The sequence below is a fragment of the Chelon labrosus genome (assembly GCF_963514085.1).
Source record: "Chelon labrosus genome assembly, chromosome: 16".
NCBI lineage: Eukaryota > Metazoa > Chordata > Actinopteri > Mugiliformes > Mugilidae > Chelon > Chelon labrosus.
The window spans coordinates 2,319,402-2,343,855 of record NC_140349.1 but is presented as its reverse complement, the minus strand read 5'-3'; the positions used below and the strand labels follow the sequence as shown (position 1 = coordinate 2,343,855).

The following is a 24,454-nucleotide window of genomic DNA, read 5'->3' as shown; positions in this document are numbered from 1 at the left end:
CCAGACGTGCAACATAACATTATGACCACCTTCCTAATATTGTGTCCCTTGTGGGGACTCATCAGAGAATGAACATGGGCCTTCTGAGGTTGTCCTGTGGTGTCTTTGAGGGGAGGGGCCTCTGTGGATCATCCCACAGATACTTGATCAGTTTGGGATCTAGTGAATTTGGAGGCCAGGTCAACACCTTGTGCTGTTCTTCATGTTTTTTTTTTTTTAGTCGTTCCTAAAGTGTCGTTCCATTGGTGTGGAGTGTCATTGCTATGGGGTGGGGGTGCCTGGTCTGGTCTAGGTGGGTGCTACATGTCTAAGTAACATCCACACCAATGAATGCCAGGTCCAGAAGTTTCCCAGCAGAACACTGAACTGTCACAAGATGGTTTAGATGTTATTTACTGCTCCTGTCAGTGGTCATAATGTTGTGGCTGACCCAACACAAACAGTAAAATGTTGAAGGGCCCAAACAAGAGCAAATACTTCTTTTCCTATGACTGGGTAATGCCTTTGGTTGGTCTCAACTTGGCCAGACACACTTGACACTCGACATGGCGTTAATGCAGAATTCTATGTTTATTAGAAAGATTTTCAACAAACATTTCGTCTTTTTACAGAGGAACTGCACACGTGTAAAAGTTCTACAAAATGCAGCTGAACCCAGGGGAAGTAAAGGGAACGTTTACAGGTCTTTACAGGTCGTGATCCAGAGCTCAGTCTGCCACCGTCCAACCCTCGTTCAACGGCGGCCATCTTGGATTAGCTCTACGTACACATGCGCTCTTGGACGTGTGCATCCCGAAAACAGGAAGAAGAAAAAAGAAAAGACACTGTACATCAAGTCTAACGTGTTAAAACTATAAAATACAAATAAATGATCTAAATAAGTGCAGGGCTCTTTTACAGGTCAAAGACAATAAAAATAAATCTGTTTGTAGGTCTATGGTCTTATCTTCAGCGTTCATCATCATCATCTTTTTTTATTTTTATTTTTATTTTCCAGACATTTAAATTGTGTCATAGAGCTCTCTTGTACATACAGCGGGATGCATCGTGCATTGTGTTGATGCCATTTACACAACAAGCCTCACTCACAACCTCCCATTTATTTTGCATACATGAACGAGGAAGAGGTAGAAAGAGAAGAAAAAAAGGGGGGGCAGGGGTTTGTGCACAAACATCTGCACCCATCCTCCTCCTCCTCCTCCCTATCTTCACCCTTTCCTCCTCTTCCTCTCTTCTACCTCCTCCTACTCTTCTTCTTCTTCTTTGTGTTCCTCCAGCCGGGACGCCTCAGTTCCACAGTTTGAGGAAGCTGTCCCAGGACCCTGTGCAGACGCCCATGCCGTCCTCAGGAACGCCGGTGCAGCTCACCCGGTTGTCGTGGCCGGACAGCACACCTGGAGGAAAGACGGAGAGAGGATAGGATGGGGTGAAAGGAACGAAATTAAAGGAAAGGAAAGAAAGATGAGAGTGAAGGGGATGGAGAGGAGAAAACGAGGGAAGGACAGCGTGGAAAAACAAAAATTTACTCATTTGCATGGAAGTAAATGGCAGTTTTTGTGAATTTCTTTCAATGGGAAGAGATAAAATACATTAGTAATGCAAATGCAACCTTCTTTTTTATTAAAACAGAAGATGCCAAAACTTCAGAAGTCAAATGACGAAGCTCATGCAGTTGATGCTCATTTAAGTTTTGTTGTTTCTAACCGGGCCCTCGTGCCACGCAGTGATTCAGTTTCAGCTCCACTCACCAACTTTCTCTCCCTTCAGTGAGTCCCAGATGTGGCAGTTGAAGTCGTCGTAGCCGGCAAATATAAGACGGCCCGAGTTGGAGAGAGTCAAGGACGTGACGCCGGCGTTCAGGCTGGTGTCCTGGTAGTTGAGCACCTCCTGGTCGGAGCGCAGGTCGTACATCTTACAGGCGCAGTCGTCGGAGCCCGTGATGACGGCGTTTCCACTGGGGAAGAACTGAAAGAGAAGAAATGCACGGTGAATCAGCCCAATCTCAGGTTTTTGTTTTCTTCTGATTTGTGGTGTGGAGCGAGTCTTGTCCTCACAGAGATGGCGTTGATGTCGCTGGTGTGTCCGCTGAAGGTCTGCTTGCAGGTCCCTTCCCTCAGGTCCCACAGCTTGGCCAGGGAGTCGCAGGCTCCGGAGATGAAGGTGTTCATGTCGGGGGAGAGAGCCAGCGACATGCAGTCTCCGATGTGGTTGGTGAAGATTATCTTCTGCTTTCCAGTCTCCAGGTCCCACAGACAGCTGGAGAGGAAGAGGAGGAGGAGGATGGAGGAAGTTATTATCACTTATTGCAAGTTTTTTGAACTGTTTGCCTCTGCGCTTTCTCTTGTATTGTCTGCATAAGCTTGCACATATCAAACTCAGTCCTATGTCTTCATGTAGCTCCATGGTCCTGGAGGAACATCCTATGTTCTGCACTTCCTACATATGGTTGAACCGACAATTAAAAACCCCTTTAACCTTTGAGAAAACAAATAAACTGCATTTCGAATGATCCTCAGTTGGAAAGGCAGCATATTTTTCTTTGAATCTTTACTTTGCTATCTGGGCCATGAACAAAACGGAAGTGGAGTACATGCTAGAACCTGGGGGCATGTAGTTTTCAGAAATGTTTCAGGCCTTAACGTGTTACTCTATAGTCACAGGAAAGAGTTTAAAGAAAACATTCTGCAGAAAACGTGCTCTGACGTCCTCACAGACTCCAAAGACATGCTTGTTAGGGTTAACTGATGTCTCTAAAGTGTCTGTATGCGATTAAAGGGGAGTGTTGCATAAAGCTAAGCTAGTGGATTGCGCTAAGGCGGTAGTGTGCAAACGTTTCTGTAGCATGTAATGAAAATGCTACAAAACAAGCGACTCCATAAAATACTGAATCCTCATTAGCAAAAAAAAAGCAGCATTTTTCTATTTTTCTTCAAACTCTGCAGATTTGTCGTCCGTTGTTTTTTTTTAAAAACACTTTCCAGCAACATTTCCCAAACCTGTCTCGGGGTCGAATGCAAACCAACAAACTCACCAGGTGGTGTCACCGGAGGCTGTCAGGATCTCGGTGTCGCTAAGGAAACGGCAGCAGGACAGGTAACCTGGGTGGGAGAGTTTTATCAGCGTCTCAGTGTGACCACCCAGCTGTTCACTTATTTATTTATATTTTAATTTAACACTTTGACTCCCTCCCTGCCTCCTGACCTGTGTGTGCGTCCAGCTCCCTCAGGGTCTTGGGGCTGGCAGACTTGATGTTGTAGACCGTGCACATGTTGTCCAGACCACCGCTGGCCACCAGGTTGCCAGAAGGGGCGAAGGCGACACTCATCACCCAAGCAGACTTTAGCGGGACGGCGACCAGCTGGGAAGTGGAAAGTGGAGTTTGACTTGAAAACTGTGTCTTGTGACTTTTTAACTCACCAGAAACTCGGTCTAATCAAACTACTGCAGCAAAAAGAGACAAGAGCTGCTAAACCAAATATAATCTGCAACACATTTCTTGCAGGTTATAGAGCTGGATTGCTGCACAATATATAAATATCTAGTTTAATTTACACAGTTGCATGAGTTGGCAACTTAATTGAACTCTGAGGTCCAATGCTCTGTAGTCACTATCAGGCTTTTGGCAGCCCTTTCCAAAATGGCTGCTCTCATTGACTTTCTATTTATTTATTTATTTATTTATTGCAGGGAAATATTTGCTAATTTTAAAAATATTACAGTAAGAATATCCTTTATGTTGTTACTGATATTTTCAATGTGAGTATTTATTTTATTGGAGCAGCAGCCTATAATTACTTTATACATTATTATAATTATCGTAAAATGATGTTTAAATGTTGCATATAAAATACTGTTCAGCAGGTATATGTGGTCATTTACAGTAAGAGACAAATAAAAAGTCATAAACACGTCCTGTACAACGGAACCAAAATAAATGTTTGAAATGTTCCAAATAAATAACATAAAATAAAAGTTATTTAGCTTTTCTGACTATTATTTCATATGTCAGGCTTTGCAGGGTTAAGTCATGAAGACATGTTGTATTTTATGTGGTTAACGTCTTTTTGTACACTTGTAATTCACATTAAATCATATTTCTTTGACCCTACCTTGTTTCCTGTGAAGGTGTCCCAGATGAGCAGCTTTCCATCCTGTGATGCGCTCACCATTTGTCTGTGAGAGGAATAAGTGTGTGTGAATAAAGACTTCCCGGCATGTCACAGACAAAGTCCAGAACTAGTTTGTAGAGATGTGCGTTAGTGTTCTGCAGATACGGTTTGTTGTATGTGAAACAAAACTGCTCATGAACCAAAACTAAGGTCTGCATCGTACAAATGTTGGCCTCCAGATTAGAGTTGTTGTTTTTTCTTCATTCTGACGTTCTTTCACATGTGACCCTGAATTGTGAAATATAAAGGGATTTATAATTCATGTTTGAGCTGGTTTAGTGTAAATTCATGGAAATAAACGTGTTGAAACTATTATAGAGGACAAATAGTCCTACAACCGCTCAGAGAAACATGCTTCTAATCAAATATTTTAATCTCTATTAACTGTTTGTTCCTTAAAGTTATTAATCTGAACGTCCTGCTTCTATTCAATGGAGAAGCATAAAGCCCTCCCAAACTATTTGACCGGCCCTGCAGCTCTTCACCGAGGCGGGGGAACGTCCAGCTGGCTTCCAGGCTAGTCATTTATTCTTGATAAAAAGTTTCACATGTCTTCTTCAACTTAAGACGTCAACCATGCTTGTGTGACCTGCACATGTCAAGTCACCTAGCATTAAAATGTAATAAGATAGAAATCTAAAGTTCTTCTTAAAGGGCCAGCATGCTGTTCCGCTATGGCTACAAGGCAAATGTTCTGTCATGCCAAAGTGTCTCTTTAAATAAGACATGAAGACCTTCCTCATCCCTCCACCTCCCTCCTCATCCTCACCTGGAGTCAGCTGCCCAGTGCATGGCATAGATTTTGGCCAGGTGACCCTTCAGTGTCTTCCTGAGCTTCAGCTGGACCCGGCCCACCGAGGCCACGCCCCCTGCCGCTGCTGTCATGTCGGTGTCATTGACGGCTTTGCGTGCCGCCTGGTGGCCACACGAGGAATTACACGTGAGAAAGAAAAAAAGGAAAAGAGTTTGTTAAGAAAGTTTATTGTTTTACTTTATGAACTGGACGTGAAAACAAGTTGTGAGTGCAGAACTAGCAGCGATGCTAACAAAGCTGCAGCGGAAACAAACAACGTTAGCTTTATTTTATGCTATTGTCTCTGTGTTAAAACATGTTTCTCCAGTTTTAGTGATTTCAAACGTTCAAATGTCCAAACAAACTCAAAAATCATTAAAAAAAATCTTTAACAACAACAACAACACATGAACAGGAAGTAGGTTTCCTCCTCCCTCCCCCTTTTTTGTTTTTTGCAGGAAGTGCGCTCACCTCAATCTGTGCACGGAGGCCATCGCACTCCTTTTTCAGGGCATCCATTTCAGCTTTTTCAGCTGCCATGGCGACGGTTGCTAGGGGATGTTACCGACGGAAACTGACGAAACTGACGCTCTGCAGCCCGGAGGGGAAAGAGAGAAAGAAACACATTTAGTTTGATGGTTAAAACAACAGGATTCATCCTCTGTTAAGTCCGTAAGGTACGGACGGGGTGGACGTTGGACCCTCATAGTCTGAGCTTGCGGGACGTCACAGCTCAGGCCCACAAAGGGTCCGCTGACCCGTCTGATTGACCTGATACCTGAACTAGGACACTTTGATTGCAGTCAAGAGCAAAAAGATTAGACGTGTAATCCTTCTCTGAACCAGCATTGTAACGCTCGAGTACAGGTGGAGCTATGGGGGACAGAGGTGAGAAGGAAATCAGTTAAAAGTAGAGAGGAAGGTGAGGGAGAGGTAGAGGAGGTATGCATCATTTGGGACGGAAAGAAGGAAAGGAACTTCTCTTAAGGTTGGAAATCCACTCAGTATAAACATTAGATCTTCAGTGTCAGTCGTCTTGAAGTCGACTTACGTGGTGGCTTTTTCAGATCTTAATAGAAACAATAAATCCACTCATTACACTCCTCTTTAATTCACTGCGTTGTAAAATAAACTTTCAGGAGGGGAAGATGCACGAACAAACAGCAGCTGAAGGATCAAATGTCCTTCCTTCGTCCTCGTTGGCATTTTTTAACTCTTCCACTTTGACATTTCCCAAAAAGCTCTGCGTGCAGCCAGTAATGTAGGAGCCTAATTCTCTGTAACAAGATGCTGACGTGTGTTTAATTAAATGCCAATTAGCTTCGTTTACAGCATTTTCCATCGCCAAGGAAGACATCTGCACGAGGGAGCACAGTATTACCATTAATATTTATCATTGCATTGATAGAACGGTGTTTAGACAGAGACAAAAAAGAACATCTTTGTGTTTAAATGCTGTGCAACAAAGCTGAGAAAACCTGATTTAACAGAAATATCACTGCCAACTCAACTGTCAAGCATAAATGTTAAATAACCACCGGTTCGGCTTCTAAAATGTGAGAATTCTCCACCGTTTTTCAGTTTCATAGATTAAAATGCGCATTTTAAAGCTTTAAAATGCAGATCAAGCCGTTTTAAAGCAACATGTTAGGAGCATTTTACAGACTAAACACTTAAACCCGAGGAAAAGAACCAACTGACAAAAACAAAGTCTCATCTACATTCACTTCAAATGTCTAAAGATCCATTCATTAGCACAGGTGAAAGTTCAGGCCGCTTGAAGCTGGGACAGGATGCCGGGTGGAGGCTGGAAGGCACAGGAGGGGCAGCGGCGGAGGTGGTGAGGGGTCTTCGGGGTGGGATGCTGCAGGGCTTTAAATCCCGGCAAGAGATCTTAAGGGAAGCTTTACCGGTCAAATCTCCTGTCATCCGATTACCGACTGCTCTTTACCTCGGGATCAGCCACAGAGGGAGGGAGGGAGATGTGGAACGGTGGAAGAAGTGGAGGCCCTGTTAAAGTCAAAACCACAAACAGCTCCTCCTCTACTCCTCTCACAGCCGGCGCATACTTTACAGGTGCAACCGAACAATTTCCTTGAAGGATTAATAAAGTATTCTGATTCAGATACCGTGCATAAAATCATTTTCCGTAGCTTAAAGCTTTGGAAAAACCTACAACAGTGAACTTAGAGACGCCGGATCTGCAGCAGAGGCAGCTGCAGACAAGGTGAGCTGGTTGAGGTTTTGGCCTTGTGTGAGAAGATCAGGCTGAAGCTTACTGCCGCCACACCTGAGGCACCAATCCTCTTTGGCGGCTTCCGCACAATCCAAAGATCACCTTCACAGGGTTTAAGGACTCATTACATTGCATGCGACTGATGAATTATTCTTTTGCCTGCAAGAAATTAAAGCTCCGAGAAGTAGACGTTGCAGGACGTCAGGATGTCTTCGCTGAAACTGAAACTGCAGCTGATGTAGTTTACGGCTTTGCAGATGCAGCAATGTGCAGAAAATAAATCCCGGAGCCCAAAACTTCCTGCTTTTGAAATCTGCCACAAAGTGAGATGATGCTCATGCTCAACTCCAAACGTTCTCCAGCAGCAGAGGCAGCACCTGCAGGGAACTCAACTACACAAGCAGGAAAATAAGTAAACTCACATTTTCCACCACACACCGTGGTCCCTTCTCTTCTTCTGAAGTGCCAAGTGCAGCTCCCGGTCCCAGACTCCTGCTCCGGCTCTGAGCTGTTTTAGATCCCGCTGTCCCAGGACGCTGCTCTCGCTGGCTCCTCTGACGCTCTCCCCCGGTAGACTGACTTGTGAAAAACTCTCTCTTTCTCTGTCTGTCTCCCTTCCTCCACAGTGAAGGACAGATGAGGATTGGAGGGGATGAAGGAGATAAGGGATGAAGGGATAAAGCTCAAAGATGGAAATAGAGAGGGAAGGTGAGAGAGACAGATAGAGAGAGAGAAGCAGGGAGAGGGAGCATGGCGAGAGGTGGAAGGTAAACCGATTGGAAAATCAGGTAACGAGGTCAAAAGACAAGAAGAGCGGGTGAAGAAATGAAAGAACGAGGAAGGGGGAGGGAAATGTGAAAATATGAGAGAAGTGAACACCTGCTGTAGAGACATAAGGAAGAAAGTGACAAATCTGCTTAATTTTCAGGTGCAGGGAAACTTTCTAACAACTTTTAAGTCTTTTTAAGCTTGTCCACGAATCTGAGACGTTAGTTTACTGGCAGGTTTTCTTTATTTATTTGCTATGGAATCAGTTACAAGTGTCCTTTGGTCACTGAGAGGTGATTTGATTCCTGGCAATGCCGAGCATGTTTTCTGTCATGGGTGCAGGAGTCTGGATGGATGGATGGATGGACGGACGGTGTGACGGAGGGAATTGGTTTGTTAGAGCTAATGAGCTGAGCCCGCTTAATCAGGGTCTAATGGGATATCCGGGGACGGGCGATCTCGTTAGGGAATTAGAGCGGGTCAGGCTAAACGTGCGTCACACCTGACACACAGCAAAGGCAGGAACCGGCGGTGGATCAGGAGTCAAAAGCCTCAAAAATGGGAACTTTTGGAAAGAGGTGCAAGTTAAAAAAAATCACCTGCATGATGTAAAAACGCTCTGCCTCCAGATGTGTTCATAACATCAGGTGCAGAAAGACGGAGGTCAGACAGAGACCAGGACATGAGCAGGTACTGGTCCTCCATCAGAGATGATCTTGTTTGACACGCCCCCCTCCCCAGGGAAGATTTCTGTTCTTCTTCTTCTTCGAGGAAAGAGGCGAGTGGTGACGAGCGCCAAATGGATCAAACTCAAAGTGACATTAATTACACCCGCAGTTTTCATTCGCCCTTTTTAGAGGAGATCAGAGGTCAGAGATCAGGATCAGTGCAAAGCAGCTGTGTCATGTTCAATAAAACTTTGTCCACATGAGGAACATCACTTCCTACCAACGAACCCTGCACCAGGTTTACTTTTAATTTATTTGCTTGTTTGTGAAAATCAGTGCAAGTTTACTCTTGAATACAAATAATTTTTGATCTACATCGGGGACCAAAAAAAAAGTTTGATTAATCAAAGGTTTTTTGGGAAATATCTGAAATATCTAAATGCTTCACTAACTGATATAATGTCTCATGTCTCAAACGAAAATGATCTGATCAGATATCTGACAGAGCATCAAATCAGGTTTTCATCTATCTCCATCAAGAAGATGAACCAAGTTCATGTCTCGACATCTCCAACGTTGCTGTCCACATGGATCCAGACTCCATTTAGAGAAGAGAAAGAAGAAAGAAGAAAGAAGAAAGAAGAAGTTGAGGACCCGGTTGGAGAAAGAAGAAGGAGGAAATAATAAGATGGCAGACAGTGAAGAAGGAGAAGGACGCACATGGATCCACAAGGCTCCACATGGATTCAGGCTCCGTTCAGAGAAGAGAAGGAAGAAAGAGGAGGAAGAAGACAAGAAAAGGAAGATGTTGTCCTCCATCTTTGTCTCCAGTCGTGAATGTCTAGATGAACAACGATGTCTCCACGCTTCCCAGTGTTGGTGTCCACATGGATCCAGGCTCCGTTCAGAGAAGAGAAGGGAGAAGGAGGAGGAAGAAGACAAGAAAAGGAAGATGCTGTCCTCCATATTTGTCTCCAGTCATGAATTGATTCAGTAGAAGAAGAGTGTTTTTAACCACACTGCCCTCATGAATTCAGGTTCTTGTTCTTCTTAAATAGAAAGAGGAGAAGTTTTTCCTCTATCTTTGTCTCCAGTCCTGAATGTCTAGAGTCTTAGAAGACGACCAAGATGTCTCCACGTCTCCATCGTCTCTGTCCACATGGATTCCATCTTGGTTCATCTAGTTTTTCTACCTCCATGTTTCTGTCCCTCCTGGAAACTCCTCAACCTGATGTTTATCCCACGTGGAGCAGACATGCTCAGAGAGAATGGATTTATTCCAGCCAGGAATAAATAAATCAAGCACACTCCCATGTGATTCACCAGACCAGACCACCAGTTGTGATGTGTCCATCGCAGGAGCTTTAATTTAAGGTCAGCATGGACACCCTGACTGGTCTGTAGCTACACAGCTCCAAACTAAACAAATCCAAAGTGTGTTCTGACTCCTTGTCTGTCGGAACCAGCATCAACTTTTTATTAGTCTGAGCTCTAGCTGCTCATCAGTTGGATCGAGGATCTTTGGCCTTGGTCCACGATACTGACGTCTGCGAGCCTCCCGAAGCAGAACTCAATACTTGAGTAGATGAATTTGGTGACGCTCCATTGGGATTTTATTATGGGCCGTGTCTTCACTGATATAGAAAATAAAACAATATCTCTGCACGCAATCAGATTGTCCTACAACCGATGTGTTTTATACAACAGGCCTGATAGAGGACTCCAAACATCTCTCTTCTCTGACGGCAACCGTTTAGTTGTAAACAAATTCAAGTCCACGGTCCTCAGCCGTTACCCTTCTGTCCATCACCCTATTAAGAAGATCTTTGCAGGAGCAGGATCACTTCCAAACGGAGACACTCCAGACCAACTTTGATGTGTAGGCTGAGGAAGTTGTTCTGACTTTCAGGCTGGACCAGGAACACTGATCCAGTCGTCTAGCCATAACAGTTTGGACCTTCTCAAAGTCAAATCTTCTAACATCAGCTTTGACTTAGTTGATGCCTAATGTTTCCCCCTAAGTGACAAGTACCATGAAAACCAGACAACCAGACGTCTGATCATATGTTTCTAATGATGTTTTCTCAACATTTAATCGGCTGCAGTTCTGTCAAAATCAAAAACCAGTCGGAGAGCTTAATCGTCTGTTAAGTGTTTATCTGACGAAACTAATGTTTGCCCTCTCTCTCTCTCTCTCTCTCTCTCTGCTCAGGCTCAGGTGAGTTAGTCCAGTTACTACACTGAGACTCTAAGCTGCAGACTGCGCTCCCATTGGTTCAGGCCTCCAGGTAATCCACCGTCACGGGCACAAGCTGAGATCATGAGGAATGTTTAATGGCCTTCCTCTAACGGGGACTTTTAGATTAAGCTTCACCCCAGGAGGCGTCCTGATTTCAGTAACTGATCCCACAGGTTTTGGCTCCGGTCTGATGATATCGCCCAGAGACAGAGGTGTTAAGAAGCTGAGAGCGACCTGATGCTCCATCGATGAGGCAAACAGAGCTTTAATGTCCATTACGTGTTCTATAAAAGAGTTATTGAGGCAAAGCTTTTAAGATTTCAAGGCCCTGGAGAATGAATCTGAAGTAAAACATAGGAAACATGTTCAGTATATTAAATATATATCAAGTTCACTTATTTGATAGTTTATAAAACTTTGATGAAGCCAAAATCATTTCTTTTAGGCATCAAATGTGTGATTTACACTCTTATCTTCTTCTCATCTTTCTTGTTCTGGTTCTTGTTCTTCTTGTTTTTCTTCTTCTACTTGTTCATGTTCTTCTTGTACTTGTCTTTTTCTTCTTGTTCTTCTTGTTCTTATTTTCATATTTTCTTGTTGTTTTTCTTCTTCTTGTACCTTTTATTTGTTCTTCTTCTTTTCTTTTTCTTGTTCTGTTCTTTGTGTTCTTCTTTTCTTTTTCTTGTTCTGTTCTTTGTGTTCTTCTCATCTTTCTTGTTCTGGTTCTTGTTCTTCTTGTTTTCTTCTACTTGTTCTTTTTCTTCTCTTTCTTTTTGTTCATCTTATTTTCATCTTTTCTTGTTCTGGTTCTTCTTGTTGTTTTTCTTCTTCTTGTACTTTTAATTTTTCTTCTACTTGTTCTTGTTCTGCTTGTTCTTCTTCTTCTTTTCTTTTTCTGTTCTTCATGTTCTTCTAGTTCTTGTTTTTCTTTTTATTATTTGTTTTCTTTTCTTCTTCTTGATCTGGTTCTTCTTCTTTTCTGCTGCTTTTCTTGTTCTGGTTTTTATTCTACTTGTTCTGAAACTATTAACTTATATGTATATTTCCTTGTACGTATTTCCTTACATTTTCCTAATATGAACAAAACAGCTGAAAATAACTGAATGACTGATATCTTTGTGTGTCCTCAGTTTGTCTTTTATAATCTTTTATCGCTGTATGACCTTTAGCTTTTATATCCCAGCGCTATCGTCATATGAAAAGCATGAAAAGTTTTATTTTCCTCCATCATTTAAGTCAAATCTTCTAACATCAGCTTTGACTTAGTTGATGCCTAATGTTTCCCCCTAAGTGACAAGTACCATGAAAACCAGACAACCAGACGTCTGATCATATGTTTCTAATGATATTTTCTCAACATTTAATCGGCTGCAGTTCTGTCAAAATCAAAAACCAGTCGGAGAGCTTAATCGTCTGTTAAGTGTTTATCTGACGAAACTAATGTTTGCCCTCTCTCTCTCTCTCTCTCTCTCTCTGCTCAGGCTCAGGTGAGTTAGTCCAGTTACTACACTGAGACTCTAAGCTGCAGACTGCGCTCCCATTGGTTCAGGCCTCCAGGTAATCCACCGTCACGGGCACAAGCTGAGATCATGAGGAATGTTTAATGGCCTTCCTCTAACGGGGACTTTTAGATTAAGCTTCACCCCAGGAGGCGTCCTGATTTCAGTAACTGATCCCACAGGTTTTGGCTCCGGTCTGATGATATCGCCCAGAGACAGAGGTGTTAAGAAGCTGAGAGCGACCTGATGCTCCATCGATGAGGCAAACAGAGCTTTAATGTCCATTACGTGTTCTATAAAAGAGTTATTGAGGCAAAGCTTTTAAGATTTCAAGGCCCTGGAGAATGAATCTGAAGTAAAACATAGGAAACATGTTCAGTATATTAAATATATATCAAGTTCACTTATTTGATAGTTTATAAAACTTTGATGAAGCCAAAATCATTTCTTTTAGGCATCAAATGTGTGATTTACACTCTTATCTTCTTCTCATCTTTCTTGTTCTGGTTCTTGTTCTTCTTGTTTTTCTTCTTCTACTTGTTCATGTTCTTCTTGTACTTGTCTTTTTCTTCTTGTTCTTCTTGTTCTTATTTTCATATTTTCTTGTTGTTTTTCTTCTTCTTGTACCTTTTATTTGTTCTTCTTCTTTTCTTTTTCTTGTTCTGTTCTTTGTGTTCTTCTTTTCTTTTTCTTGTTCTGTTCTTTGTGTTCTTCTCATCTTTCTTGTTCTGGTTCTTGTTCTTCTTGTTTTCTTCTACTTGTTCTTTTTCTTCTCTTTCTTTTTGTTCATCTTATTTTCATCTTTTCTTGTTCTGGTTCTTCTTGTTGTTTTTCTTCTTCTTGTACTTTTAATTTTTCTTCTACTTGTTCTTGTTCTGCTTGTTCTTCTTCTTCTTTTCTTTTTCTGTTCTTCATGTTCTTCTAGTTCTTGTTTTTCTTTTTATTATTTGTTTTCTTTTCTTCTTCTTGATCTGGTTCTTCTTCTTTTCTGCTGCTTTTCTTGTTCTGGTTTTTATTCTACTTGTTCTGAAACTATTAACTTATATGTATATTTCCTTGTACGTATTTCCTTACATTTTCCTAATATGAACAAAACAGCTGAAAATAACTGAATGACTGATATCTTTGTGTGTCCTCAGTTTGTCTTTTATAATCTTTTATCGCTGTATGACCTTTAGCTTTTATATCCCAGCGCTATCGTCATATGAAAAGCATGAAAAGTTTTATTTTCCTCCATCATTTAAGGAACATAGTATTTTACTGCACAGTCTGGTGACAGTAGATACCAAATAATCTCCATTCTTCTTCTTCTTCGGCAGACATCTCTCTGTCCCCTTGATGTCTTCGAATCAGCCTTCACGTCTCCTTGTTGGACGTTCTGACGAGACGTTGCTCTTACGTGGTGTCAGGAAGCAGTGTGTAAGTCTCTGTCTGTAATCCAGGCTAATGAAATGTGACAGAAGAGGGCTAGCTGACTTCCTGATAACTCCCCGTGGTAACGAGCTCAGGAGGGAAGCGGGAGTGCAAAACCCTGCACTCTCTCCACCTTTAGCTTCTTCATTCAGCCGGCTCTTAGCCCACGTCCACAGGAAGGCAGGAAGTGGACGACGTGACACAGGAGGTCTGAGGCTTGCTGGGCGTAAGTGATGAGTGGACAACAGGACAATTAAAATATTCTCCGAAAATAAACCTGACAGGATTCTTTCTTTCTAAATGTTAGAGGATTCAGAAAAATAAAAATTAATCTTACATGGAAAAAAGACTAAATTAATCTTTTATTAAACAAAAAGAGAAACTTTCTCATCTGAAAATGCAGCAGGCTGAAATATGTCATGCAACATCATCATTAATCATTTTAAAAATGAACTTTTGCTGCTTTTCTTTTTAATTGTGGCCTTGGAGACTCTGTCATGATGATGAGCACATCGGCTGCAGATAGCTTGGGTTAGCAGTGACACCTGCTGGGGAACAACAGCAATGCAACGTGTTGATTCAAGTTTTATTTCCAGAGCTTAAAAAATAGTATTACAGTTTTTTACAATCACTTTGCTACTATTTTCAGAACCTTGATGTCATTTTTTCACAACTCTAGACACAAAACTCACAACCAATGATCAAAATGCACATTTTTCAAAACTCTAACCCTTTTCTCAATTGCTTGGATACAATACACATAAAACTTAGATCATTTGTTCATTCAAAAAAATCACCTGTTCAATATGATACAACTTAACATCAAAATACGACTATTTCAAAAGGCAATTCACACGTTACATTTCAAATGAGTGTCTATTCATTTCCTTACAATGATCAAATTATCAATCAATTATTACAACTATCAATTGATACAACTGCTCAAAATGATAAGTAACTGTTGCATTACTCTAAATGCATAGTTGTATGGAAACAAATCCAAATCCACAACACAGAGTTGATGACAATGTAGAAGTACAGTAATCACTCCTGTTTTGTTTCTTACATGTACAGTACAAGCAAGCAAGTTGAGGAACACTGCATTTGATGTTTTACAGTACTGTCTTTTATCTTCTACTGTATTTCATAGCTAATTACAGTATTTTTGCTTTGATTCAAATACTGTAAACCTATGTTGTGATTGTACTGTCTTGAATTTCCCCTTGGGGATCAATAAAGTATCTATCTATCTATCTATCTATCTATCTATCTATCGCTATCTAGTGTTTTGCATCAATATACTGTATTACAAACTTTGTTCAATGATTCCACTGTGTCTGTAGTATTCTCTCTACTACTGCAGTACTTTTACAGAGATGTATTTACTGTACTGCACATGTAGTACCATAATAAAACCTGTGTCACCTATTTTGTTCTACAATATTTAATGATTGTACGAACAATGACACAGTGAAACTATCGGTTGCTTGTGTGTGGGTGATCTATAGTTCTGTTTCAATGGTATTTCACAGTAAATTTGTTTTTTGAAACAATGATTGTGCATGTGAATGCACAGTGCAATGTTTTGAACATTAGACAGCCTGTGTTACAAGTGATAACCGTTTTGAGTTTTGTGTCTAGAGTTGTGAAAAATGACATCAAGGTTCTGAAAATAGTAGCAAAGTGATTGTAAAAAACTGTAAACCAGCTGAAAGACATTTAATCACTTAATTAGCCCTTTGCTAATTACAAACATGGCGTTGGTTTAGGTAAAGACTAGAGAATCTGTACTTTTACAACACACTTAGAGATTGTCCTGCAACTGACATTTATCCCTATCATCAAGTATTTGCATGCTTTCACATATTTATGTTGCACAAAAATAAAATTTGTGACAACTATGTACAAATCTTTTCTTGAATTTATAAAAGAAATACTGTAATAAAGCAATTATCTAACCTTTTTTTTTGTTTGTTTTAAGGCTGAGTGGGAAATGTCACATTATGCTAACCTAACCGAGGCTTTCGTTAGCAAAACACTGTTAGCGTTAAGTGTAAGGTTGCTTTATATGCTTTACAAAATAAAATAAAAGCATAAAGATGAATAATTATATTTATGAATATAAAATGTTTAAGCCAGCTTGTATTCTTTGCTCCTTGTGAAAAAGTGGACGCCTCAACAGCTACGTTTAAAGCGAAGCCAAAGCATGTGGAGCTCCCCCTTGTGGCTGGCTGCAGTATAGGTCTTAATATAAACCCCGCCCTCTGCATGTTAGTGGGCGGGACTTGGGCCAAACTAAAACACTTGGAGGATGGTTTCAAGAGTCCATTTTTTCTGAGAAGTTTCGTTTTAGTAACTTGACGTTGTAAAACCAGGATGTGATGTCATGGTGATTGACAGTTACCACTGACAACCGCTCCGTCTTCATCCTTCTATGATTAGCGCCCTGCTGACGTCTCAGTGCCGCGTGGCGGTGGAGGCCTCGGCGACTATCTCTATCTCACAGATGGAGGGCCAGCGATCGTCGCAGTTGCTGTCGTACCAGCTGTGAATGGCCGTTGTATTCAATCCCTGAAGTTTCATGATGCTGCCACAGTTCTCCCGCTCTCCATTGTTCGGTTCGCCATCCCGCCAGAAACTATGAGACAGAAAGCGAGCGAAACAGGTCTAAAGTCATCCATGAATATATGAACGCTTCAGTGTCACGAGATGTGCAGGTTGGTGGATGGATGAGTGGTGCTTCAAAGTGATTTTTGCTTTGCAGCCCATTAGCAGGACTGCAGCTACTGCAATTCAGTTCAAGGTGTCCCAAGTCCCAAGATGCTTTGCAGAATCCAGAGCCTCGAACCTCCAGAGCAAGCACAAAGACGATGGTTGCAAGAGAAAATGAAAGATAATTGACGGAGTAAGAACAGTATTTTCGTTTGTCCAGGAACGGTTCATGAGCAGAAGGCAGTGTAGTGGATATGGGGTCACAGCAGGGCAGGTATATTTCATTTCCCACAGGATAAATAATCTATCTAATCTAATTTAACCTAATCTAGTGTGAAGGTCTGGTAAAGGGAAGAAAGTGTGAGGGCAGCTGCAGGAATCAGAATTTAGCTCAGAGCCCTAATTACAGACTCACAGAGCTGGAGGCCAGGCTGCAGTTACTGCTACTGTGACACTTAACCACACCTTCAAATTTACTGCAGCTGGAAAGAACAGAGAGCAAAGAAACCCCCCAAAAAACAAAACAACTAAACTTTGCCATAACTACCAACTGCCTCCTCTTACAACAAGAACTGTTTTTTGGACACTCAACATATTGCAGTTAGACATATTGCAGAGATTTGAAATGAGAACCTTATATTCTTAATGTCAAACATCTGGAGCACAAAAGGGATGAGATAAAGAAAGAGCGGGAAAGAAGGAATCAAGGGGACAAAAGAGGAGTGACGGGCAAAGTCAGTCATTGAGAAACATTATCAGAAATGAGGAAGAGAAATCAAACAGTTTTTAGTAAACTATGAGTTGGCAGAAGGTTGAGTAAGTGAAAACATCTTCCTCTTCCTATAGTTGCCCCATGGCTCTGAAACATGTTTTCCATCAGAGGCCAAAGGTTCAAGTGCAGCCTACAGGGAGGACGGGCAGACGTGACCCACGTCACACGAGGAACTTCAACCTTTAAGTCTTCTGAGACTTCGGAAAAAGCTCAGCTTTTAAAGTAAAACTCATGTATTTATTTTTGTTCTGTACAGTTTAAGAGGTAGTTAACTGAAGACTTAAGGTAACCTACCCTTGGACCAGCGCTGTGCCATCAATCCACACCCACTTGCCCTCGGTCTTGCTGTCGCTGATTCCTAACCAGTACGCCTTCCAGGGGGCTTCGGGAAGAAGGTCAAACAGAAATGTCTGGAAGGAAACACAGAGAGCTGAAAATAGTCCTCATCAAATTCAAAGTTAATTCCTGCTCTAAAGAATGAAGCCACGCTCTGGTGCCGAGATAAAGTCTGCTATTAGTGTCAATTTAAATTCCCGTGTTTCCGTGCTTTCTCAGATTTAGGTCTTGCCATTTTGCTGATTGCTTTCAGGCGCATTAGAGCTGATAGGATCACAACCAAAAGTTTCCACTGGCAAGGTTGTGACGTTAAAGAACATGCATTCAGGAGTGCCGTCCTTTAATAGAAGCAGCTAAATGAGCCAGATGTGGGTATACTCTGGTCAGAAACACTGTACCTGCTCCTCAGATGTGAGGATGATGGCCAGGTGAGCTCCTTTTTTCTGGCAGTACGCCTGGCTGTCGTTCCAGTTCCTGGTTCCGTTGATGACTAAGTAACAGCTGTTGTTGAGGCGATGCCACTCTGCAGGGCAGGTGGTGGGGCCGATGGGGGCCACAGTCGGTTTGACTGCCTCACAACTTGATCTCACTAAAGAAAAAAAAATAATGCAGGATGAATTTACAAAATGATAAAACAAATGAAGTGTTAGAGACACATGTGAAGTATGATTTCTGTATATGTAGGGCTGGGATTAGGGATTGAATGAATCCACCATCCTCTGAGAGCTGCTGCAGATTCATTTTAGTTCAGGGGGAACATAAAGCCCAGTTTGATCTCGGTAACATAACAACATAACCCATAAAAAATATATATATAAAATATTGTAAAAAAGTATTCACCCATCAAGTTGGAGAAGCATATCTTATCTTTTTTGTTTTTAAGTCCGAGAGGGAAATTTGTGTCAACGTTAAGTGCTATAGGCAACAGAAACCCGATAAGAGTGCAGAGGAAGAGGAGCAGACCACCTGGAGGGACAAGCCCCTACATGGCATGTACCACCGCCAAATTGAAGAAGTGGCTGATATCAAGAAGACCCACCAATGGCTGGAAAAGGCTGGACTCAGAGACAACACAGAGGCACTGATCATGGCAGCACAAGAACAGGCCCTAGGTACAAGAGCCATAGAGGCCAAGATCTGCAAGAGTAGATCAGACCCAAGGTGCAGACTATGCAAAGATGCACCTGAGACAGTCCAGCACATAATAGCAGGGTGTAAGATGCAAGCCGGGTCAGCGTACATGGAGAGACACAACCAAGTGGCTCGAATAGCGTACAGGAACATCTGTACCCAGTATGGAATAGAAGTACCCAAATCCCAATGGGCCACACCACAGAAGGTGGCTGAGAACAACAGGGCCAAGGTGCTGTGGGACTTCAGCTTCCAGACTGACAAACAGGTCCTGGCTAACCAACCGGACATAGTGGTGGTAGACAAAGAGCAGAAGAAGGCGGTGGTGATAGATGTGGCGATACCAGCAGACGCCAACATCAGAAAGAAAGAACACGAAAAGGTTGAAAAGTACCAAGGGTTGAAAGAACAGCTGGAACAGATGTGGAAGGTCAAGGCGAGCGGGATCCCCGTGGTAGTAGGAGCACTCGGGGCAGTGACCCCCAAACTGGGGGAGTGGCTCCAACAGATCCCAGGAACAACATCAGAAGCCTCAGTCCAGAAGAGCGCAGTCCTAGGAACAGCTAAGATACTGCGCAGAACCCTCAAACTCCCAGGAATCTGGTAGAGGACCCGAGCTTGAGGATGACACAGATGCCACCCCAAGAGGGTGAGAGGGACGTTTTATGTATATATATATTGCTCCAGACCCTGCAATACAAAGTGGACGTTGTGACAGCTCCTTTTAAAGTGAAGCCAAGCCAAAAAGTGCGTTCCCTGGTGGCTGGCTGAAGTATGGCTAATATAAGCCCCGCTTAGGCCAGAATACATTTTTTCAAGGATGGTTTAATGTCATTATGTCATTTTAAGTCCCTATGCTACACTTACTAAAACATCCAGATTAGCCTCTGCTGGGCCGTATGTTTGAAGGTCAAATACCATATCCCCTACATTTCTGACATTTACTGGGACACATGTCAAGAAAGAAAGAAAGAAACCATTGATGGGATTATACCAACTGGGCGACAGGGCGTTTGCAGACAGGTTTGTTTGTAATTTAATGTTTTTGTGAAGCACTTTGTAATGTTGATTTGAAAAGTGCTATACAAATAAAGAGTATTATTACTGTGAAACTGCTCCAACATCTGGCTAAAGAGGAGCAGCTGGTGCTAATAATGCTGCACTTCAATCCCCAGTTATTCCGTCGTAGAGGCTGCTTTGTCAAACGCAGGACACACAAAGAAGAAACCAAGTTTTAGGTTGATGAAGACTAACAACAAAGGTGTCAAAAAGTGCTGCAGAGTGAGGCACAGTACGCCAATAAAACAAAACCTGGAAAACAAGAGGACCTGTACAGGTAAATCCAGGATGAAGGGAAAGGCAGGACTATATATACACACTGAGACTAATGAGGCACAGCTGAGACTAATACTGAGGGAGAAACTAATCAAACAACCAATGGAGAGAAAGCACACACAGGAAGTAAAGCAAGAAACAACTTTCAAACTTTCAAAATAAAAAAACCCCAAACAGGATTAAAAAAAAATGTTCAAAGCCAATAATACCATGACAGTAGGTGACTTCAATGCCATTTGTCCTGACCAGGACCAAAACAGCCATGGCTGGCTCTACTGTTGGTGCATCAATAAAAACATTGCATAAATTTTATTCATTAGAACCAGCAGCTCAGTGGTGTGGTGGTTAGCACTGATGCCTCAGGGCCAGAAGGTTCTGGGTTCTACTCCAGTTTCTGTGGAGTTTACATGTTCTCCCTGTGTATGCGTGGGTTCTCTCCAGGTTCTCCAGCTTCCTCCCACCGTCCAAAGACATGCTGGTTAGGTTCATTGGTGATTCTAAATTGGCCGTAGGTGTGAGTGTCTCTCTGTGTTAGCCCTGTGATAGACTGGAGACCTGTCCAGGGTGGACCCCAGACCTCTCGGCCAATGACAGCTGGGATAGACTCCAGCCCCCCCCACACATTATATAATAGCACAACAGGCAGCAGCAACCTCTAACTGAATGTTGTTGGCTGAATGAACAGAAAATGATGACAGTGGTGTGTGACCAAACGGATGATGGTTGATGGGCAGTGGGCGGATGTTGCAACATCCCCTGTTATTAAACCTCCTGAGAAATCTACCCGCAAGACAGTCCCCTTCTGATGACAGTGAGAGTGATTTGGAGTGCAAAACTCATGCGTACGCCAATCAGCCACAACTATAAAACCACTGACAAGAGAAGTAAATAACATTAACCATCTTGTGACAGTTCAGTGTTCTGCTGGGAAACTTTTGGACCTGGCATTCATTGGTGTGGATGTTACTTAGACATGTAGCACCCACCTAGACCAGACCAGGCACCCCCACCCCATAGCAATGACACTCCTTGATGGCAGCAGCCATCCCCAGCAGGATGCAGCCTGACACAGACACACACACAAAAACACTTTAGGAACAACTAAAAAACATGAAGAACAGCACAAGGTGTTGACCTGGCCTCCAAATTCACTAGATCCCAAACTGATCAAGTATCTGTGGGATGATCCACAGAGACCCCTCCCCTCAAAGGCCCCCCCCACAAACAACATTCTGTTGCCAGACACCACAGGACACCCTCAGAAGGCCCATGATTTGGAGGCACAAGGGAGACCTACACAACATTAGGCAGGTGGTCATAATGTTATGCCGGATTGGTGAAATGCCTGCTCTACACAGCAGAGTGCTTGCAGCTACTCTCTGATGATGACGAATCAGGCTGAAGCTACAAACGTTGTAGTTGTACAACATGCTGACTGAAACCAGTTCCTCTTTGTTGTTTCTTAGTCATGAGGTCATCGAGGTCGTACGCTGAAACTAACACGCTTCCTTTTCTTTTCTTTGTTTCCCGTGTACTTGCTCTGTCTTCTCAAGAAAATCAAGTTCAAACTATGGGCCTCCAACCTCACCCACAGACTCACTGACTGAGGTGTGAAGGACCATCACCCGACAGATTTAGCCAGAACATGAGCTGTGAATGTTGTGTACTTACGGTGTACGCTGACAGCTATGAGGACGATCAACAGGACGACGCACAGCACAGCCAGGAAGATGGTGATGAAGCGGCAGGAGCCAGGGCTGCATGGTTTGAGGGTCACTGGGAGACCTGGAGGTGACAGAGGGGAAATAAACCCAGGACAGTCTGATCAGAAGGAGTTTTCAATCAGATGTAGAGGGCTGGTGCAAACCTTTAACAACCACGTAAACCTTTAATATCTGCTGGTTTCTCTCTGGTTGATGGAATTGGGGTAAACATCAGGTGAAGGACAAAAACATGGAGGTAGAAAAACTAGATGAACCAAGATGGACTCCATGTGGACAGAGACGATGGAGATGTGGAGACATCTTGGTCGTCTTCTAAGACTCTACACATTTACGACTGCAGAGAAACATGGAGATGAACAAGAACGTGAATCCATGAGGGCAGCGTGGTTAAAGAAAACATCTTGTTCATCTTCTTCTATTGAATCAATTCAGGACTGGAGACAAAGATGGAGGACCAAATCTTTCTGTTCTTCTTCATTCTCTTCATTCTCTTCTGTGAACGGAGCCTGGATCCATGTGGACACCAACGATGGAGACGTGAAGACATCCTGGTCATCTCCTTCTTCTTCTTCTTCTTCTTCACCATCCACCATCTTCTTCTCTTCCTCATTCTTCTTCCTTCTCCTCTGTCTTCCTCTTTATCCTTGTCCTCTTCTCCTTCTTCTTCTCTGAACAGAGCCTGGATCCATGTGGACAGCAACGTTGGAGACGTGGAGACATCTTAGTCATCGTCTAAGACTCGACACATTCAATGTTGGAGTGAAAGATGCAGGAAAAATGTCTTCTCATTCTATTTAAGATGAACAAAGCCTGAACCCACGTCTTCTTCTACTGAATCAATTCAGGTTTGGAGACAAAGATGGAGGACCAAATCTTCCTGTTCTTGTCTTCTTCCTCCTCCTTCTTCCTTCTCTTCTATGAACGGAGCCAGAATCCATGTGGACACCAAAGTTGGAGACGTGAAGACATCTTGGTCATCTTCTTCTACTTCTTCGCTCTTCTCCTTCTTCACTGTCCGCCATCTTCTTCTTTTCCTCCTTCTTCTTCCTTCTCCTCTGTCATCTTCTTCTTCTTCTCTGAACGGAGCCTGGATCCTTGTGGACAGCAACGTTGGAGACGTGAAGACATCTTGGTCATCTCCTTCTACTTCTTCTTCACCATCTGCCATCTTCTTCTCTTCCTCCCTTTTCTTCCTTCTCCTCTGTCTTCTTCTTCGTGTTCTTCTCTGACCGGAGTCTGGATCCATGTGGACAGCAGCGTTGGAGATGTGAACATATCTTGGTTCATCTTCTTCTACTCTTCACATTCAGGACTGGAGACAAAGATGGAGGAAAAATCTTATTTTCCTTGTTTTCCTCCTCTTCCTTTGTTGTCCGCCATCATCATCATCATCATATTCTCCTCCTCCAAACAATGTGCTGGAGCCTGTACATGAGCTTTAATTCTACTTTGCACCATTCACTCTGTCTATTTGGGTTTTATAATGTAAAATATGAGTTTGTAAAGTTTTTTCCTGTTGCTCTAACTTTGTTAAACACCCTGTAACTCAAAGTGCTCTGTGGGATCTTGCAGAAAAGACACCATGCCACAAAGTTTTGGTTTGTAAAGTGGAACCAGAGAGATTAAAATGCTGAAGATGTATGTGGAGAGAACTCCTTACCGAAGCGTCGCACATCTGGCCTGCGGTTCACTCCCTCATAACCGTCCTCCATGAGTTCGCAGTACATCCCGTCAGATGCTGGAGAGCTGCCGGGGGGCGACATTTTAGACAGTGCAGGCAAGAAAACTTAAAATATAGAATGAAAAGTTCATAAAAGTTGCAGTGGAGACGGAATCTGAGTCCAAGTGAAGCTCTGATCAGCTTCCCTCTCCTCTCTTATCTCTTTCGTCTTCCTACGTCATCTGTGGTCAAGTAACACAGATTAGTAACACCTATTCCGGTCAAGCCTTTCAAAATAAAAGCACCAATACTGGCTGGCTTCCGCTGCAGCAAATCTTCATTGAGTGATTACAGTGCAAACATTTAGTTATATTTAAAAAGAGGATATGCACGTAAGCTTTTATGTATAAACAACTGAAAACTAAATGTCACATATATTTCTTTAGAACAGATCTTGAGCATGATGAGGTTTTCTGATAAAATTAAGTTTGTTAATCTGTATCCTGCACTGCATGCTTTATATTATTGCCTAAACCTGGTCCATAATGCTATAAAAGTACAGACATTTGCCCCAAATTCAGTGTTAGCTAAGGTTCTTGTCTATTTCTTTACAAGAGACATTGAACTTAATGACATTTCCTGATAGAATTAAGTTTCTATACACGTTTTGCCTCTCAATCAATATTATGGTTCTGAAAAATAAGTGAATTTCCTGAGATACAGACAGATATATAGTCCAGAGGATGTCTGCGGTCCCCCTGTCCTTGAATAGAAACATCGTTTTTACAAAGGATTATATAATTAACAGTTAATGTGCAAGAAAAACTGCTAAATAAAGAATGACTGCATAAAGTTGGATAAAGTTAAGTTAAGCCCCTGGTTTAGGATCATAATGTTAGACTTTAACAGAATAAAATAAGGAAAAGAAAGTGTATTTACTTAAACATGTGCAATAGTACCCTTTAACCAGGAGATGTCGCCATTAATCAATTCATGCCC

General features: G+C 42.4%; 2 protein-coding genes across 2 annotated transcripts; both read right to left on the bottom strand.

Annotated features, from left to right (window-relative positions):
• Window positions 1-888: 888 nt before the first annotated feature.
• On the bottom strand, window positions 889-7,744 carry gnb3b (guanine nucleotide binding protein (G protein), beta polypeptide 3b). The gene is made up of 9 exons (XM_084562854.1): window positions 7,621-7,744; window positions 5,434-5,553; window positions 4,939-5,084; window positions 4,110-4,173; window positions 3,202-3,358; window positions 3,032-3,098; window positions 2,055-2,256; window positions 1,749-1,965; window positions 889-1,394 (listed from the first exon to the last, which is right to left on the bottom strand). Exons 2-9 carry the CDS (start codon window positions 5,500-5,502, stop codon window positions 1,288-1,290), a joined length of 1,029 nt encoding a protein of 342 aa, XP_084418980.1. The 5' UTR covers window positions 5,503-5,553; window positions 7,621-7,744; the 3' UTR covers window positions 889-1,287.
• Window positions 7,745-11,021: 3,277 nt separating this feature from the next.
• Window positions 11,022-24,231, bottom strand: LOC311501188 (perlucin-like protein). The gene is made up of 5 exons (XM_084562880.1): window positions 23,456-24,231; window positions 21,743-21,856; window positions 18,004-18,194; window positions 17,564-17,679; window positions 11,022-16,423 (listed from the first exon to the last, which is right to left on the bottom strand). The coding sequence occupies exons 1-5, from the start codon at window positions 23,556-23,558 to the stop codon at window positions 16,243-16,245; spliced, it is 705 nt and encodes a 234-aa protein (XP_084419006.1). The 5' UTR covers window positions 23,559-24,231; the 3' UTR covers window positions 11,022-16,242.
• Between the last annotated feature and the right edge of the window lie 223 nt (window positions 24,232-24,454).